The following is a 17,692-nucleotide window of genomic DNA, read 5'->3' on the forward strand; positions in this document are numbered from 1 at the left end:
AGAGAGGCTAAGGAACTTGCTGGCGGTCATAGGTGCCAGGTTTGCATCTTTCTGGCCCCTGCTGTACACTGTGTTTTGGTGTAGAGGAGAAAACACAGGAGCTAGAGCCAAACGCCCAGGGCTCAAGCTCCAGCTCCACACTTATTGGCTCTGTGGCCTTGGGCAAGCTGCTTCATGCCGTTGAGCCTCAATTTCCTCAGCATTAAAGTGGGGTGATGGCAACTGCCCTATCTACCTCTCAGGCCTGTTGTGAGACTCAAATCTTACAATGTCTGTGAAAAGTGAGAGCACTCTGTAAACTGACATTTTGTAAATTGGTACATTGTGATTAATGATCTATGTGCCATCTGCTCCCCTCCCCCCCATCAAACAAAAGTAACCTCTGTAGGATTCAAGAGATGAGACTGAATAGCATCCCTATTCGGAAAGGCAAGGATTATGTTGACAATCCGTGCACAGAAACCTTAGTGTGATTAAAGAATCAGAAAATCGTCAATAGAGGCCTCAGGCTGCACTAATGAGAACAGAGTGTTTATCTTTCTTTGTATATATGTATTTATCTTTGTTCTGTTCAGTGGAATTTAAAGAATATTATTATTATTATTTTCAATATCTGAGGCCTGACCCCTGACCCCATTACTCTTTGCTTGTGGTGTTTCTTCTGCATGGCTTGTTGTCTAGCTACTACCCACTATTAGCTGTGTGACCCTGAGCAAGTTACTTCTCTGTGTCACCTCATCTGAATAACGGGGATAATAATAATGCTTACACCTTACAGGGCTGTCATTAGGGTCCAGTGAAGTGTTATATGGACTGTTCAGAACAGTTCCTGATACATACCAAATTAACTACTGTTATTATTTAAAATCTCCCCTACTCCCCAGATAGTGCTCACTTATTCTTTGACAGTTGGTTTAGAGGCCTCTTTCTCCAGGAGGCCCATCCTGCCTTTCTGGATAGGTGAGGTCCCCGTTATAGCCTCCAGAGCAGTTTGTTCAGTGTCCTCCATTAAAGTGTGAACTGTGAGAGTAGAGATGATGCCTGATTTAATATCTGCCATTGCTGCCCAGTGCCCAGTACCATAATGGACACAACAGGTGCACTGCAGAGGGATTAACTAACAGCCCGAATTCAGAGAAACAACCACAGACTAGGGAGGGGGCTATTAATCCTGCCTGTGACAGCCATCTCCAAGAGCAGAAGGGCTCATGGGGATGGGGAAGAGGGAAGGTGGGGCAGACTTGTTCACTGGGGCTCTGGAGGGCAGTCCTGCAACAGCGGTGGCCACTCCAAGACCATAGTATTAGATTCACTATAGATAGGAACTCTCCAGAAATCTGAACTAAGAAGAGAGCCTGATGTCCCTTCCAAGAGGGGCTAGGCCCAGGTGGACAGCCTCTTGGCAGGAACACGGGGATGAATTAGTATAGTGGGTAACTGTGACACTGGGTGACTGGGGTGAAAAACACGCAGAATCACACCTGGGCTTTGGCCTTCCTAGCCCAGTGACCCCAGGCAGTTGACGTCAGTTTTCTCATCTGTGAAGCAGAGGTAATGAGAACAATCATGTCAGAAGGTTGTGGTGAATAGAAAGGGAGATAATGTATGAAAAGTGTTAAGCTCTGTGCCAAGCACATATGAAACCTTCTGCAAAGGTTGATTATTACTATTAATGTTGTTGCTGTTGTTAGTACTTACAGGGGATTCAAGCATCATCCAGAGGCTAGTCTAGGCATTCTAGGTGGGAGGCTAAAGGTTAGGCTCAGAATGGCCACCTTGACTGCTGGCCAGGTGGGAGGGCCATCCTCTTCCCTCTCTTCCTTCTTTCCCCTTGTCTGCAAAAGCCTTCCAGTGCTAATCTTGGATTATGTTATGTGCCAGACCCCTGTGAATGCAGCCCACAGGGAGCCCAGCCACCTCAAGCAGGCTTTGGGAGATGCCTAGGCTGATTCCTGTCTCCAGGGCTGGGAGCTGGATCAAGAAAATGATGGTTGAAGTTCCTGGGAATGAATGTCTTGAGTCTCGAAGAACCCCAGACAGATGTCCCCTCTGCTCTCCCATTAGATCAACAATTTTACACACTTAACTCTATTTGAAAATGGACAGAGTGTGAAGTTTTATGTTTCTATGTTCTTAAACATGAAGGTGAGTTAATCTTACACAACTTGCTGCTCACCTGCAGTATTTGCTGCAGTTCCTAACTGGTCCCCTCTCTCCAGTCTCTCCCCTTCTACTCTGATGTGAGCTTTAATTTCCCCCAAATGGCAACACATAGCATAACCCACCCCTGCTCGGGCCTCGTCAGTAGCTCCCCAGGGCCTAGACACCAGTTTCCTTTGTGAATTAGATGATGAAAGATCTTCACATGCTCCCTGTACTCCCTGTGGCTTATCCTCATTCCCTCTGTAATTCCATCCCTTCCCAGGATGGGCAGGCGAAAAGTGAGAGGGAAAGCAGCAGAGAGAGAACTTGGCATCCATTCTGATTTTTAAAGAATGGTGTTCATTTATTGACCTGCAGTTTAAACATTAGTTATTTTTTTTAAATTGTATGCTTCGTGAATGCTGAGTGCTTTCTCTGTACAAATCCAGTTATCCCCCATAGGTAGACAGGAGATTGTTATCTCCATTTTTAGTTGAAGAAACTGAGACTTGGGATTAAGTGGAAGGAGTAGAGCTGGGATTCAAACCCTGGCAACCTGACACTGCAGCCAGTGCACTCAGCTCCCACGTTACGCTGCCTCTATTATTAGTTTCCAGTCACACTCTCATTGTAAGCACTCTGACCAATTTGTACCCTGAGCACGGCTTCTGTGCCTCTCTTCTTTCTACTCTGCCATTTTCTCCACCTAGAATGCCATTCCACCAGTGTTTCTGAGGTTCCTGGCTAGAAAGTGCCCCTTGAGTCTTCTGGGTCTTTACGTATTCTCTTTGATGGACACCAACCAGATGTGACCTCATGTCACAGGCATTAGTGGCAGAGTCTTCGTTTCTCTGCCTCACTAGCAGATTTGGGGTGCAGGGACCCTACGCTTCCCCTCTATTACCCCTTAGAGCTACAGCTGGTTCTGGCTGGAGGTGAGGAAATGTGATCGGTCCCTCTGGCTTCCCAGCACACTCCTAGATCAGTTTTCTTCTTGGTTCAAATAAAGCTAAAAAAAAAAAATCCTTCTTGGTTTCATATCAGCTGGATCTACTCTTCACAAACCTTTCAACAAGAATGGGCAGGAAGAATAAATATTTATTCTATAAATGAATAAATCTGATTCTATCTTCAAAAGAAAGCATTAGTATAAATTATCATAATTTCCCCATTCTATGATTTCAGTGATTTAGAGATATTTTATCTACTAAGTAACAGCTTTTTGGAAAAAAAAAAACTCAGAAAAATGAACAAATTAATATATCAAATTTAAGATATGTTCTGATTTTAAAAATATGTCTTGGTATCAATGAAATATTTAAAAAAATATGGTCCAGTTCAATTTTGATTTTTTTCTTTTGATTCTTGTAGTCTCAGAAAAAGGGCTCCAAAGCCTTGAGTAAATCACTGTGAAGCATGGGCAGGTGTCAGCAATGCCCCAGCCTTGAACCCGTGGGGATTGCTGGGTCAGCAAGGGCATGTCAGGCCAATCATATACAAATGGCAGCCCTGAGGCCCCTAAGGCCAGTGGGCGGGTTTTCTCCCCAGCAGAACTATGTCCATGCTCTACTGACACCTCATGACCACATTAGTGGTTCTGGGGAAAGCTGACTGGGAGTCCATCATGTGACCTTAGGCAAGAGATCGCCCCTTGAGCCTCAGTTTCTCTAGTTGTAAAGTGAGAGGCATGAAATTAGATAGGTGGTTTTCAGATGTTCTTCAGATGGAGCTTTGGGATCTGGGAGGCTTCTTTAGGGGCTGCCTTGGGAGTAGGAAAGCAGAGTGGACTGTACTCAGCATTTTCATTCCCACTTCCCCTAGAGCAACTCTTTGCTTAAGATTTTATTTGCAAAAGGATTCTGAGACTAAAAGTAGTTTCAAAAACACTGGTAAATGGCATTCTGAGGCCTTTCCAACAATAATCTTGAATACATATTCTTGTATGATCTAAGGACAGTGCTTCATTCCTCAGCCTGGACACACCCTCAGAATCCTTTTCACCACAGTGCTCCAGGCAGACACTCCCTAATTTGCTACAGTTTAATCCAGGGGTTGACAAAGGACCAGATATAAAGGGTAAGGTCCTTTACCTTTTTGCATAAAGGACCAGATAGTACATATTTTAGGCTTTCAGGTCACATGTGGGCCTCTGTTGCAATTACTCAACTCCACTCTTACAGAAGGAAAGCAGCCATAGACAATACATAGTGAATGGGCATGGCTGTGTGCCAATAAAACTTTATTTGCAAAAAGACGTGGTGGACTGGATTTGGTCTACCAGCTGAGGTGTGCTGATACCTGTGCTATAATAAATACTTCAACCTGACAGGTGAAGAAATTGAAGCCCAAGGAGGAGATTCAAGGAACTGCATTTGGTTGGAATCCCTGTCCACCAGACAGCATGCTTCCACTGCTCCACCCTGCTCACTTAGCTGTGACCCTTACCCTGATTTGGATTGCAGGCATCTGAGATTACGGTTGAGGGAATGGTGCCTGGAAAAGACACGTGCCCCACTTCTCCCTCTCAGGAGATCAGTTTTCCCTAGGTTCTTAGAGTGCTATAAAAAGCCCCTGAGCTTGCCTCCTGTGGGACGTACTGTCGGTAAATTCCCTAGAGCTGGAATGACTGCAATGTGGTGCCACATTCTGCCCCTTCTGCAGCCTGACAGCTGTGCAGGGAGAAGAATCAGGCCTGGCAGGCTCTGCATCTCCACCCCCACTTGGGGTGAGGCTGGGATTCCCTGAGTGGAATTTTAGATGGAGGACAAACCCTTCCTGGGCCCTCCTGGAGCAGGCTGTTTGCCAATTCCAGGAGAATGCATGTTCTTGAATTCTAAACACCAGAACTCCAAGGGCCACAGTGGGAGGAGTGTAAAGGGTAAGAAACAAAATCTCACACCAGCTGCCTGGCCCATTCATTGATGGAAGGTGTCCATCCTGGAATTTAGATCCTCTTTCCCTCCCTGCTTCCCACCTTGAAATCTTTACCTAGTAAGTCCCTGTGGCTTATCTGGCAAGTCCTTCACATAATTGATCTCTTGGAGAATGCCCCTCTCCACTTGAGAAGCTGTGGAGGGCAATGATAAAGAACTTAGGTTTGGAGGGGCCTGGGTAAATAAATAGACCTTTCTAAGCCTCAATTTCTTCATCTGTAAGATGGGGATTTTTAAAAACTACATATACAGCACATTTTAAAGTATGTACTGAAAATAAATTACAGTAAATAAACTCAAAATGTAACAGATGGCAAAATCATGATGAACATTCCATCAGATTCTTTTGGGAGGTAACTGTGGTAAGACTGCAGGGCTCAGGGAAGATAAATATTACTAATATATCAAAAACTTTAAATTATCTATGTATCCACACAATGACATGGGCCACAAACATGCTTTCACAGGGACTGTACTTATTAGTCTACCACAGAACCAGATTTTGCCATAAATTACAAAATTTTTAATACAAAGTTGTATTTACATCTTTATAATTAATATACACGCCCTAGCTGTGATTTTAGAAAATAAAAGCTACACATTGTACAGACACTCTCCACTCACAACTGCTGGCAACATTTTTGGATGGAATTTCTCCCCCAGTAAAATTAATGGCATATTTTATGTACATGAAAGTCAAACTGCATCAACTTCATGATTGTTGAGAGGATTAAATGGTTCAGTGTACCTATGTTAACTGCCTGACTCAAGGTGAGCGTTCAGTTGGATATTATTATTAAATATCTTCTATGTGCTAGACACTGGAAATGAGATGTAGAGACAGCCTCAGAGCACAGGCTTCCTATATACACAGAGGAGGCATTTAAGTTAGTACAATACACACTTCTAAAAGCTGAGACTGAGGAGGGCAGTGGGAACCCAGAGTCAGAGGGAAGGTCAAGGGAAGATGTGGCAGTTATTTTCATGGAAGTGATGCTGAGTGGTCTATTTCAGGGAGAGGGAATAGCAGAGTCATCTTTTCGAACCTCAGTCTTGGCATCTGTCCAATGGGGAGAATGTCTCAGCTGACCACTTCACAAGGCTTTTGGCAGAGTTAAGAGTAGTCGTAGAAGAGAAACTCAAGGCTGAAAAGGTCCCAGAGAAAGGATTTTGGTGGTCAGTTCTCTGTTTGAGTATTCCTGCTATTACGCAGGTTCCTTCTGGCCCAGAGTGATCCACCACCCCCCCCCCCGCCGTGGACGACTGCTGAGTGAGAACACGTATCATTACCAGAGGTTGCCCATGCTCCGAAGGAAGCATTCCATGATCAACAACCCTGACACTATGTGGAAATGGACACAACTGGTGAATGTGAAAAGGTTTCTAGAAGTTAAAAGCTTTATAAAAGTATTTGTACTTCTACTGCAGAAGTGAATGGCTGAGCCAGGGCTAGGATGTGGGATTTCTGCTTCTATGTCCAGATTCATTTCCCTGCTGGCACTGTGTGCCGGCACATTTATTGGAGGTTTGTCTTCTCAGGCCAGAGTTCATATACCCTGGGAGTCCATGGCAGAGGACAGGGTGGGGATAGGGAAGAAGCCCTGAGAAAAAGACAGTGTGTCTCTAGAAGTCCACTGCACAAAGATTTTTTGGGGTGTGTTTGTTCAGGTTTGTTATGGATGATAATACAATTTCTTTGGCTTTAGATAAAATGAGACATTTCAAGCTTTTAGAAGACACTTTGGGTAACGGACCCAAACCCTAGAGTTTCACTTGGTTGAAAAGTGTGAAAGCCACTGTTAGAGCAAGTAACAGGGAATCGAGGAAGGTGTTTGAGCAAGGTCAAAGGTCATGATAAACCAGTGCACTAGAACAGTGAGCACATCAGACTCACCTGTGAACTTTATAAAAAGTACACATTCCCAAACCTCACTCCAGACCCACTGATCAGACCTCTGGGGGTATATTTTCAGTAGGTTCCCTAGGAGATGATTTTGGGCCCAGCTGGATGAGAGAACTGCTTTAGACAGATAGAGAGCGGTCCTTAAGGGAGGTTGGACAGGCAAGAGTAGAAACAGGAAGCTCCTATAGAAGATGACAGCATACAGGAGAAGAAGCCATCCAAAATACATTTTTCAGGGCTTCCTAGGTGGCGCAGTGGTTAAGAATCCGCCTGCCAATGTAGGGAACATGGGTTCGATCCCTGGTCCGGGAAGATCCCACATGCCGCGGAGCAACTAAGCCCGTGCGCCACAACTACTGAGCCTGCGCTTTAGAGCCCGTGAGCCACAACTGTTGAGCCTATGTGCTGCAACTACTGAAGCCCACGTGCCTAGAGCCCATGCTCCACAATGAGAGAAGCCATGGCAATGAGGAGCCCCCACTCACCGCAACAAAAGAAAGCCTGCACACAGCAAAAAAGACCCAACACAGCCAATAAAATAAATAAATTAATTAAAAAAAAACAAACCAAACAACAACAACAAAAAAACAAAATACATTTTCCAAGGACAGTCAAGAGGATTGGGAGTCTGACTGCAGAAAGGATGAAAGCAAAGGAAACAAATAATGACGAAGTCTATGTTTCTGTCCTTAAAATAGGAATTATTGAAATGGAAAATCTTGGAGCTGAAAGTGGCCATATCCAACTCTACTCTGTGAATTTTGTATTTTTTCTTTTATTTATTCATCCTTTCAACAGACATTTTTGCACATACGCTATGTGCAAAGCATTACGTTAGGTGCTGGGAAAAGAACCGTGAACAAGGTAAGAAGGATGCTGTGCTCACAGAACTCACAGTAACAGCTAATTCGTTCCCATAATTAATCATAACTGTGAAGAGAGCAACCAATGAGAAGTATGCCTGCTAGGGTTACCTGTAATGGGGGATGTATCTTGGGAGACAGGGAAAGGTTATGTTGAGGAGGTAGTGTTTGAGTAGATTGCTGAGGATGAGCAGGATGGAATTAACCAGGTGAAGGCACAAAGGCCAGTGTGAGGAGCGTCCACAGTAAGAGATGGGCAGGGGCCCAAAGTGAGTTGGTGACAGGCAGGGCGGGCCCTTGAGGGTCACCACCAGGATTGTAGTCTATATCCTAAGAGTAGTGAGAAACCACTAAAGAGTCTAAGCATGATCAGATCTATAGTTTTAAATAAATGTCTTTAACTGCATCAGGCCTTCTTCTTCCCAGATTTTATCCACAAGCATAGATAATTCATGTCCCATTAAAAGCTATGATGTATTATACATCTGAATAAATGATGAATGCTTTAGGGTGAAGTATATGCTCCTACAAGTCTTATTCTCTATAGTTTGCAAAAGGGTCATGCCTGTGGAAACCTTTTGAATTGAGTGACAGTTGTTTTAACTTACATATTGCTGTGGTCCCCACAGGGGCCATTCTGGGGCTCCCCTGATCTGTGGCCACTCAAGCTCTGCTTCATTATGTCCCTCGGCACCTCCTACTCTGTCACCGAATAGTTCTTTTCATTTGTTTGCTTCTCCAAGATTGTGCCCCAGTTGGTCTCTGTTTAACCTCTCGTATAGCCTTCTGGAGAGTCTGTGACCTCTTCTACAGGACAGCTAGTTTGAGAACTGATCCCATGTCCCCCCTTCAAATTTAGTCTTATAAACAGTCCTATTTCCTTCAATAGCTCCTCATGTGTTTGTGCTGTTAACAGAGAAACAGGACGGGTAATCTGATTTGGTGGTGAATGAGTTCAAAATTGGGTGACTCGGAGGTTGAGTTGACTTCCAAATGGCGACGTACCACACGCAGGAGCTAGCACAGGAACAGAGCTCCACTCGTGGCTAAGATAGACATTGAGAATAGCCCTCTTAAAGCGGCTTGGTTGTCTGCAGGAGTGAGTGTAGAGAGAGGGCTGAGGTGGTGGGGAGAGAGGGGCAAGAGCCATCAAAGAAGAAACAGCTAGAGAAAAGATGGGAGATAACCATTAGTAAGCACCTATCATGGGCCAGGCACTGGGTGCTGGGCAAATATTACTACATTGCAGTCTCCCAATTCTGGGTGTCATTCTTCCAGCTTTGCAGACTAGTGGAACAAGACTTAGTTGGGTCACTTGTCTTAGAGCAAGAGAAGCCCAGAGGCTACGAGCACCTATGGCAGTGGAATTGGAGGTGGTGGAAGGAGAGGCAGAAAAGGCTTCTGGCAGATGGATGGAGAAGTGGTTATTTAACCTAGGTTTGTCTGATTCCAAAATCCATGCTTTCTCCATCTTTGCAAATAGGAGAATCCATTTAGAAAAAAGTAGAGGGTGAGAGCTACAGAGAAGCCCAGGAGATGGGACTGGGAAGAGGTGAAAAATTAGACAAAATGGAAGCTGCTTGTGACCTTTAGGAGAGGGCTTTCAGCAATTGTGGTTGGAAGTGAGACTGCAGGGGGGGAAAGAAGTGTGTGGGAGGAAACAGGAGGCTGCAGTTTGTGTGTGTGGTGGTGGTGTTTTATTTTTCTGTTCAATTGCAAGGTTTTTTTAGAAGGGTAAGAAGGGTATGAGAAGCTAATGGTATCCAAAAACAGGGTTGTTTTTCCGAACCAAAGATCAGAATGAAATAATAATAGGCTCTTGGCAGAGAGTTGGGAAGGAGGAACTTACTTGGCAGGGTACTCACCCATGTGAGAAGTGGGGTTTGAAACTGATAGTTGAGGGAGAGGCAGAAAAAACCCTGAGTGGGACAAGTGGATGGAAGTGGTGCCCAGTGACCAGCAGAAGCCTCTACAGGGAAGAGAGTAAGGTTAAGTCCTATACACACACCCATTGCAGTGTGTGGCTAAAACCCAGGTAATTGTATTTGAGAAATGTAACATCTGTCTGAATGTTTCCTAAGTGCTAGCTTACATGCATTACCTTTTCCCATGACACTCCAAATGAAATGAAACTGACATTCCGAGAAATCAAATAATTTACCCAATTCATACAAGATCATACAGCTAGAAAGTTGTGGTTAAAACCTAAGTTTGTCCATTCTCTGAACCACTCGGCTCTACTGAGTCTCCAGGCTGACAAAGATGACCTTATGGAACATGTCTGGAAGGAAAACATGAATATGGGTGCATATTCCTTTCAGAAGAACAGTAATTGATAGGAGTAGAGAATGAACTCAGATGTCAGGGAAGAGGTATAGGAATTCACAGCCATGGAGGGGAGCTCATCATAGGAATGGCTGTGGGCTACTTGGCCAATGGAAGCCACAGATAGGGAAGATGTGGCTTTCCTAGTATAGATCTCAAAGCTGGTCCAACAAAGGCAAGGCATGAGTGGATTCTTCTAGCATCTCTTGAATAATAAAAATCTCATTTAATGAAAAGCAGAGCTTCAGATTATATCTTGAGTTGCCCGGGAGACAATATGATCTCCCAGAGAATATAATTCAGCAAAAGAAACTCCCATCTTGGGTTGAATGCAACTAATTGAAAAAGAACTAGTTGTGAAGTAGAAAGGAAAGGAAATTTGGGGAAGGAAATTGATTGCATCATATGAGTTAGGCATATCAGATACAACCTTGGACATTAAGAAGGTGTATTAAAAATTAGAGAAAATTTAGACCAAAGACTTTAAAGCAAAGATGGCTTGAGAAGACTAGAAAGTTCACAAAAGCAAAATTGTGAAGACACAACCATAGTCAGTCGGCAAATAGAATAAATAAGAGAAAATAGACATGTTGGCCTTATGTATTAATATTTATGAGCCACTCAGAAACACCTGTCATGTAGTTTAGTTATTGCACATCAGAGATGGATTTCCAGAGACAAGCACCATGAAGGAGCTCCAAGGATACAGAGATTACATGGTCCCTGTCTTTGAGTTGTATACAAAGTTGTCTAGCCCTGTTCTTAAAACAGAGTAGGGACTCAAAAGGTGTCTTCAGAATCTGACCAGCTTGGGGCCAACAGAATTTTATTATGTTGAGTCTGATTAAAGAAAGACTGTAATTATTACAATAGCCAGCATTTACTGAATGGGTCTCATATGCTAGGCATCGTTTGAACTATTTTCCATACATTTAATATTTATAACAACTCCAAGAAGAAGGTATCATCAGTACCCATATTTTATCCTCATGTGAGGATAAAGAGTTAAGTTACTGGTCCTGTAGAAGGTGCTGGCCATAGTCATTAGTCTATAGTGAAGGTGTTATCTTCACTGAAGGCTGATTCTCTTTGAATGATATTCATGAATTGGGAAGTCCTGCTGGAAGGAATTTTATTATAATGTAAGTGGTTTCTATGTCTGTTACTACGTCATATGAATCCTGCTTTACTCATGGGAAGATACGTATCCTGCTAGAAGAGAAATCCTACTTTCCAGGTTTGTTTTCATTCTCAAGTCAGTTGACTTTGATGCTGAGCTTTTAGGCTATAATTGCTACTGAAGATCTGAACAGTGTAGTTGTGGCGTAATCGAGGTGCCTGGACCTGCAGCAGGAAGATTTGGCATCCAAGCCCTACTCTAGGGCTTGGGCAGGTCATCTGCCACTATGGAGGCAGCCAGCAGCAAGCTTAAGATCAAGATTTTGGTTCAAATCCAGCTCTGTCTCTCACATGGCAACTGACTGTACAGGTTAATATCAGTGATCTAATCCTGCTGTTATGGATTGAATTGTGTCCCACCCCCCGCCCCCCAAATCCATACATTGAAGCTTCCTTAACCCCCAGTATGACTGCATTTGGATAGATAGGGCCTTTAAGGAGGTTATTAAGGTTAAATGAGGTAATAAAGATGGGCCCTAATCCAACAGGACCGATGCTCTTGAGACACCAGAGATCTCTCTCTTTGCACAAGGAAGAGGCCATGTGAAGACACAGTGAGAAGGCAGCCAAATCCAAGCCTGGAAGAGAAACGTCACCAGAAATCAACCCAGATGGCACCTTGATCTTGGACTTCTAACTTCCTGAACTGTAAGGAAATAACTTTGTTGTTTGAGCCACCCAGCCTGTGGTATTTCGTTATGGCAGCCCTAGCTGACTAATTAATACACTTCCAAGCCTGTTTTCCTGTGAGGTAGGGATTAACGTTAGTACCTAGTCATAGCCCCATTGGCTTGTTCCAAGAGAAGCCATGTAAAAAGCTGAGCATGTTGCCTGGCATGTGATAAAACCTTGATGATTTCAGTTGTTAACTGTTATTAATAATGAAGTGTGGTTTCCTTTCCTGGGCACTACAGTTTCACTCCCCATATGTGAGGTATGGGAGTGAAATGAGACCGGTGCTTCTTAAAACTTCCCTGACAACAGAAGAGAGTGCTCACACCCTCCTGGTAATATGGGCACAGCAAGAAATTTCCACTGGAATGATTTGTGAAGTCTCACATTCTATCTTAAAAACCCACACAGATTTTGCATTCTAGTTCATATATAGTTTTAATTCATACAGTGTTTGCAGTAATTTCTCAGGGTAGACAACTGAGGATCTAGATGGATGACCTGGTCCTGTGTGCCTCATCAGCTTTACTCGCATTTGAAAAGGCCTTTGCAAGTCGCAAAGAACTGTTCTGATGTGAGGATTTAGTGGTATGTTATTTTTAAAAATCAGCATTACAATTAATCAACTTGGGGTGCACTGTAAAGTGTGTTTCATATTATGAATGAACTACTCAAACCACTGTTAGTGAGCTCCTGATGTGTGCCTGGCATTGGTGTCAACAGGGTGACCACTCAGGTCCACTCTCAGCCTTCTGGAAGCTTATATTCTGGCAGGGTAGGTAGACACTAAACACATAGTTGGATAACTAACTCTTAGAGTAATGGCACATCGTGACAAGAGCTGTGAAGGAGAGGAAAGGAGGCTAGGAAAGGCTGCAGCAGGAGAGAGGGTCAGAGCCCTAGAGCATTCTGTGTACTAACAGATTCCCAGGAAGACTGGCTTCCTAGGAATAGTGGTCTGGAAACAGCCTTCTTGAGTGAGGCATCACTCAAGCATTTTAAACTGAGTGAATTATTGTCACTCTTGGTCTGTCAAAGGAGGGCACAGTCTGTTTTCCACAACTCTGGATAGGCTGGGTATGGATTTTTGTACTGGGGATTTTGTACTGGGGACAGGGTGGTATTTGGCAACTTGTGGGGTGTGATGGGGTGAAGGGCAGTGCTCTTTGCTTTAAGTGTACAATGTGGGAGGTGGGGATGGGGAACTAAGGGTCATTAGAGGTGCCTCTTCTCTCTCCCCAGCGAGTGTGTATGCTCTTTGCAAACTTGTCCAGGAGTCAGTTAACAGGTGAGAACTGCTTTACAAATCACACCCTCAGTCCTCAAAGAGCCAAAGAGAAGCCCCCTCCATTTTCTGCCTGCCCTTCCAGCTCCTAATAGGAGAGAGTGGATAGAGCATTTTGTGTTGGAGATGGTGTGGGTGGGGAAGTTGTCCCCAGCATCTTCAACTGGAAGTCTGGGGTCCCCTGCAGCCCTCTGAACTCTGGCTTTACCCGTAATAGGAGTGCAGGGAGGTTACCTAGACACCTGCTCTTGCTCTCATCCCTGCCCCCCGCTTCCTAATTGCTTCCACACCCTTGGCCACTCCTTTTTTTTCCCCTTGGAGGCCTCAGCACAGCAAATAGGCAGATGGAGGAAGGGTGTAAGATTATTGTAGGGAAGGGGAGGAATTTTCCGTTAATAATAATACCAAGAATAATAATAATGCTTCTCATGTTGGCACAGCACTCGCCCACTTACCAAGTGCACTCACACCTGTGATCTCCTTGGATTCCAGAGGTGGGGAGTCATGACACTGGTGTTCTGGTTCCCAGCCTTTGACACTGCTCCCATATTCAAGCAGGCCACTGTTTTTACAGACGTGAGCCCATTGAGGTGTTCAGGGCTTTACTTAAGCACAGCACCCCATGAGTGCCCTCCATAAATGCCCTCTTTTTGCTCCTGTCAATTGCAGTTTCAACAAGCTCCCCGCCCCCCTCCCCATGTCTGTGAAACTTTATCAGATATTCTCATCTCCTAAAAAAGAGTCCAAGCAAGAAGGGGTCTCAGAGACCACCTAGTTTAACCTTGTCACTAGCTCAGAGAGAAAAAGGGTAGGTTAAGGTCACACAGCTTGTTCGGAACAGAGCCAAGGCTAGGTTGCCCTGCGCGCACCCACACGCACTCCTGCAGCTCCTCCTTCTGATACCCTGGGTAGCTGCACACTTCGGTCTCCTGGGGCTTGTCAACGTGCGAACTGTAGGAGCTTCACGTGTCCGGTTGTTTTCAAGAATGTGACTTGTTAACTGTATTTTACCCTTGGTGGGGGGGTGGGCGGCGGGTGGGATGGATTGAGAGGATCTCGCAGTCCTCAGGAATCCTGTGGGGGATTCTTTTATGAAGTTAAGACTCCATGTGTACGAAAACTCTGGTTTCACAAACAGGAGGCGACTCAACTCCGGGGCGAGTCCCTAACAGACTCTCTAGCTGCCCCGACACAGGAGGCACCTGTACACATAGCGCCCGGCCTTCGACCCCCCGCACCCACGCTCCTCACCCTGGCCCCGCCGCGCGTTTCTTCCTCCTCCTCTCTGGCCTCTAAATCGCTCAGTTCTCCCCTCCCCACCCTGCAAAACAACAAGTGTGGGCAACGCTTTTCTTCTTACCCCGGCCTCGGTCCATGGCGCCGGCGATCGGAGCGGGGCGCGGTGCCTCCGGCAGGGCTGGCTGCGGCGGGCGCGCGGCACTCTCCAATCCGGCCCCGCGGGAGCGCCCTCCGCCCGTCCCCTCCCCCGACAGGATGCTTGCCCAGCGTCCCCGCCCGCCTGTCGGCTCCCGCCCCTGCACGCCGCTCCCGGAATAGACCCGGAGCCCGCCTCGCCCCCTGGGCCGCCAGTGTCCCTCGTCCCGCACAGGCTCCGCGCCACGCCCTGCCTTTTGTAAGTCCTCGCGCCCTCCGATGAGGGGCTTGAGGACCCACATCCGTGTTCGCACGCTTTCTTTCGTACCTGCGCCAGTGCGTCCTCCCCCCCCCCCCCCCCCCCCCGCCAAAGGCGTTGTTCAGCTCTCTAGTGGTGAGGGGCTTACTATCTCACTTCCCAGACCGGTCCGTTTTCAGACTGTCCAGACTGCTAGAACCTGTTTTTCAACAATGGAATCAAAATCTCTTTCCCTGCCGGTTGCCTCCCATTTCCTGGCTTTGGGTTTGTCTTCTCCATTAAACAGGTTTTTCCCGAGCACCTTCTAGTGCTAGACAGTGGACAAAACACTGCTGGTGCAGTGTCAATAATGGTGTAAAAGAGGAGTGAAATAATAAAGATATTTAAAAAATAAAACCACCTAGGAAAAGGAGAGAAAGAGACGATTACTTTAAAAGGTGGACATTGGCTTTGGGACACATCCAACTTTCGAGGTTCCCTGTGTACTAAAACGTAAAGAATGCCAACGCAGAGTGATAAAAATTGTGGAAATGAACACTTTTTTTTAGCAAACAAATGCAGTGCAATGTGAAGTGTGCTTTTCCCAAAATAATTACAAGATGTAGAAAAAATATTGCTATGGCCAGTGTAGTCAGGAATGGGATTTAAGTTTAAAGTTGTATGAAGAATGTCAGCATCTTTCATCCTATTAGTATGTCTCTGTGAAAGTAGGTCCAAACCATTTATAAACAATATGAAATGTTTAAATTTAAGACTTCATAAAGTGAAGACCAGGCCTGATTCTCCTTCTAGACACTCCTCCTCCCCAACATAGGCCAGGTCACATCACAGTTCAAAGTTTTGGCTAGGTCACTCCTTTACTTAGAATATTCTGGCATTGGGACCATCTTGTGCAAAGGCACAAGGAAGGATCTGGGGTAGAGCATCCTGCATTTTCCTGGACTGGGATTATTTCCTTCATTGCTTTGATGGGCAAATTGCAATTAGCCCTGGTTTTACCAAATTGCATCAATAGTTTGTTTAGTATATCTGTGTATGAGCACAGATGAAATGTGATGTAGAGAAAACACAATGGGATTGGAGTCTGGAAACGTGTGTGAGCTCTTGCTCTGCTGCTTACTAAGTGTGTAACTTTAAGCCTATGAGGTTTGCTTGCTCATCTGTGCTATGGGAAACCTCCTACTGACCTCCAAATGAGGAGAGCAAATGAAATGATGGTATAGACCCACTTTGTAAACTATAAATAGCTGTGAGCCATTATTATTTTCCAAGTTCCTCTTTGTTCTTGCCCACTTTTGCAATTTGAAAAGGTCAATTTAAATTCTAAAGCAGGCAACCAACCATTTACAAGTGGATTAACTTCTAAAAGTTCACTGTTTGAATTCTGAAACATTTGGAAACAAGGCTATAAATTGTAGTCAGGTTCCCAGGCTAGCCCATTAATACTTTTAAAAACATAATATTTCACTTGAAGTAAATTTTAAAAGTATGTAAAATGTAACTATTGCAAGAACAGATGGAAGCTTAGAACTTCTAGAAACTTTAAGAAACTCAGATTCTGGATGTTTATCAGAGAATTGGAACAGAAAAATCAGAAAAGCTAAAGGAAGTTTATGTGCACCTATGGAGTAATTTATGGAGTGGAATTAACTGAGCTGTGGTTTAGGAAACATGTAAACATGGAGAACATAGTCTGTGCACATTTTTGCTAAGGATTAACAAAATAGCTGTGAAGGTGTAGTGGTTCTGGTTTAATAATTACCCATAATCCCACTAGGTGGCACTGTTGACTAAATTGACTACAGCTTGGTTGCTGTTAGGGAACTGAATGAGGTGCATGAGGAGGCTGTTTGTGGGTTTGGGACAAGGAATAACTATATTTTTTTCCTATACTTTTCCTTTACTTAGGCCTATAGTCACTATAAAAACCACCCCCACTTTTCACCAGGCCGCTTAGGAATATTTGTTGCATTCTGTGCCAATTCCTATTGGGAGAACTAATGTTAAGTAGAAATGATCTCCATCCTTAGTAGAGGAGATAAATATGTACAAAATAATTTAATTAAAAAACTATTATGTGAAAAGTACCAGAAGAGAGATAAAGTGCTCTTGGAATTCATTAAAACAAAGCAAGAATTTCGGACTTCCCTGATGGTTCAGTGGCTAAGAATCCGCCTGCCGAGGCAGGGGACACAGGTTTGAGCCCTGTGCCTGGAAGATCCCACATGCCACGGAGTAACTAAGCCTGTGTGCCACAACTACTGAGCTTACACTCTAGAGCTTGCGAGCCACAACTGTTAAGCCCATGTGCCACAACTATTGAAGCCTGCACACCTAGAGCCCATGCTCCACAACAAGAGAAGCCACCCCAGTGAGAAGCCCAGGCATCACAACAAAGAGTATCCCCCACTTGCCGTAACTAGAGAAAGCCTGTGCACTGCAACAAAGACCCAACACAGCAAACAAACAAATAAATAAATAAATAAATTTATTTATTTTTTAAAAAGCAAGAATTTCTTACTGATCATGGAGACAGTAATGGATGACAGACCCCAGGGTGAGCCTGCAATGAGGAGATAACATTATAGGCAGAGAAAACAGTGAGAGCAAAGACATGGAGATAGAAAACTGCAGGACGTGTCTGTAAAGCAGTTTGGTTTGGCTAGATTGTAGGGTATCAGGTGGGAAGTGCTGGAATGAGAATGGGGATGGAAGTTGTGGATGCCAATGCCTGGTTTTCTCCTCCCGTTTCTACTT

At 44.7% G+C, this 17,692-nt stretch overlaps 1 protein-coding gene and 1 long non-coding RNA gene across 11 annotated transcripts in view; one reads left to right on the forward strand and one right to left on the reverse strand.

Annotated features, from left to right (window-relative positions):
* Nucleotides 1-14,968, reverse strand: part of AFAP1L1 (actin filament associated protein 1 like 1) — a 69,796-nt gene extending 54,828 nt beyond the window's left edge. For 4 of the 5 annotated variants that reach the window (XR_009053168.1, XM_057731448.1, XM_057731440.1 and 1 more), the window contains exon 1: nucleotides 14,663-14,968. Coding sequence is in view for 4 of the 5 variants with exons in the window: in XM_057731448.1 (XP_057587431.1) it covers nucleotides 14,663-14,678 (16 nt within the window). In the remaining variant the exon portion in view is untranslated. The remainder of the gene's footprint in view (nucleotides 1-14,662) is intronic. The other variant, XM_057731432.1, reaches the window with a different exon arrangement.
* Nucleotides 1-17,692, forward strand: part of LOC130851369 (uncharacterized) — a 158,605-nt gene that overhangs the window by 58,688 nt on the left and 82,225 nt on the right. For all 6 annotated transcript variants that reach the window (XR_009053183.1, XR_009053182.1, XR_009053181.1 and 3 more), the window contains exon 4: nucleotides 11,834-11,993. This is a non-coding gene — a long non-coding RNA (uncharacterized LOC130851369). The remainder of the gene's footprint in view (nucleotides 1-11,833; nucleotides 11,994-17,692) is intronic.

Source organism: Hippopotamus amphibius, chromosome 1 (genome assembly GCF_030028045.1).
Source record: "Hippopotamus amphibius kiboko isolate mHipAmp2 chromosome 1, mHipAmp2.hap2, whole genome shotgun sequence".
Lineage (NCBI taxonomy): Eukaryota > Metazoa > Chordata > Mammalia > Artiodactyla > Hippopotamidae > Hippopotamus > Hippopotamus amphibius.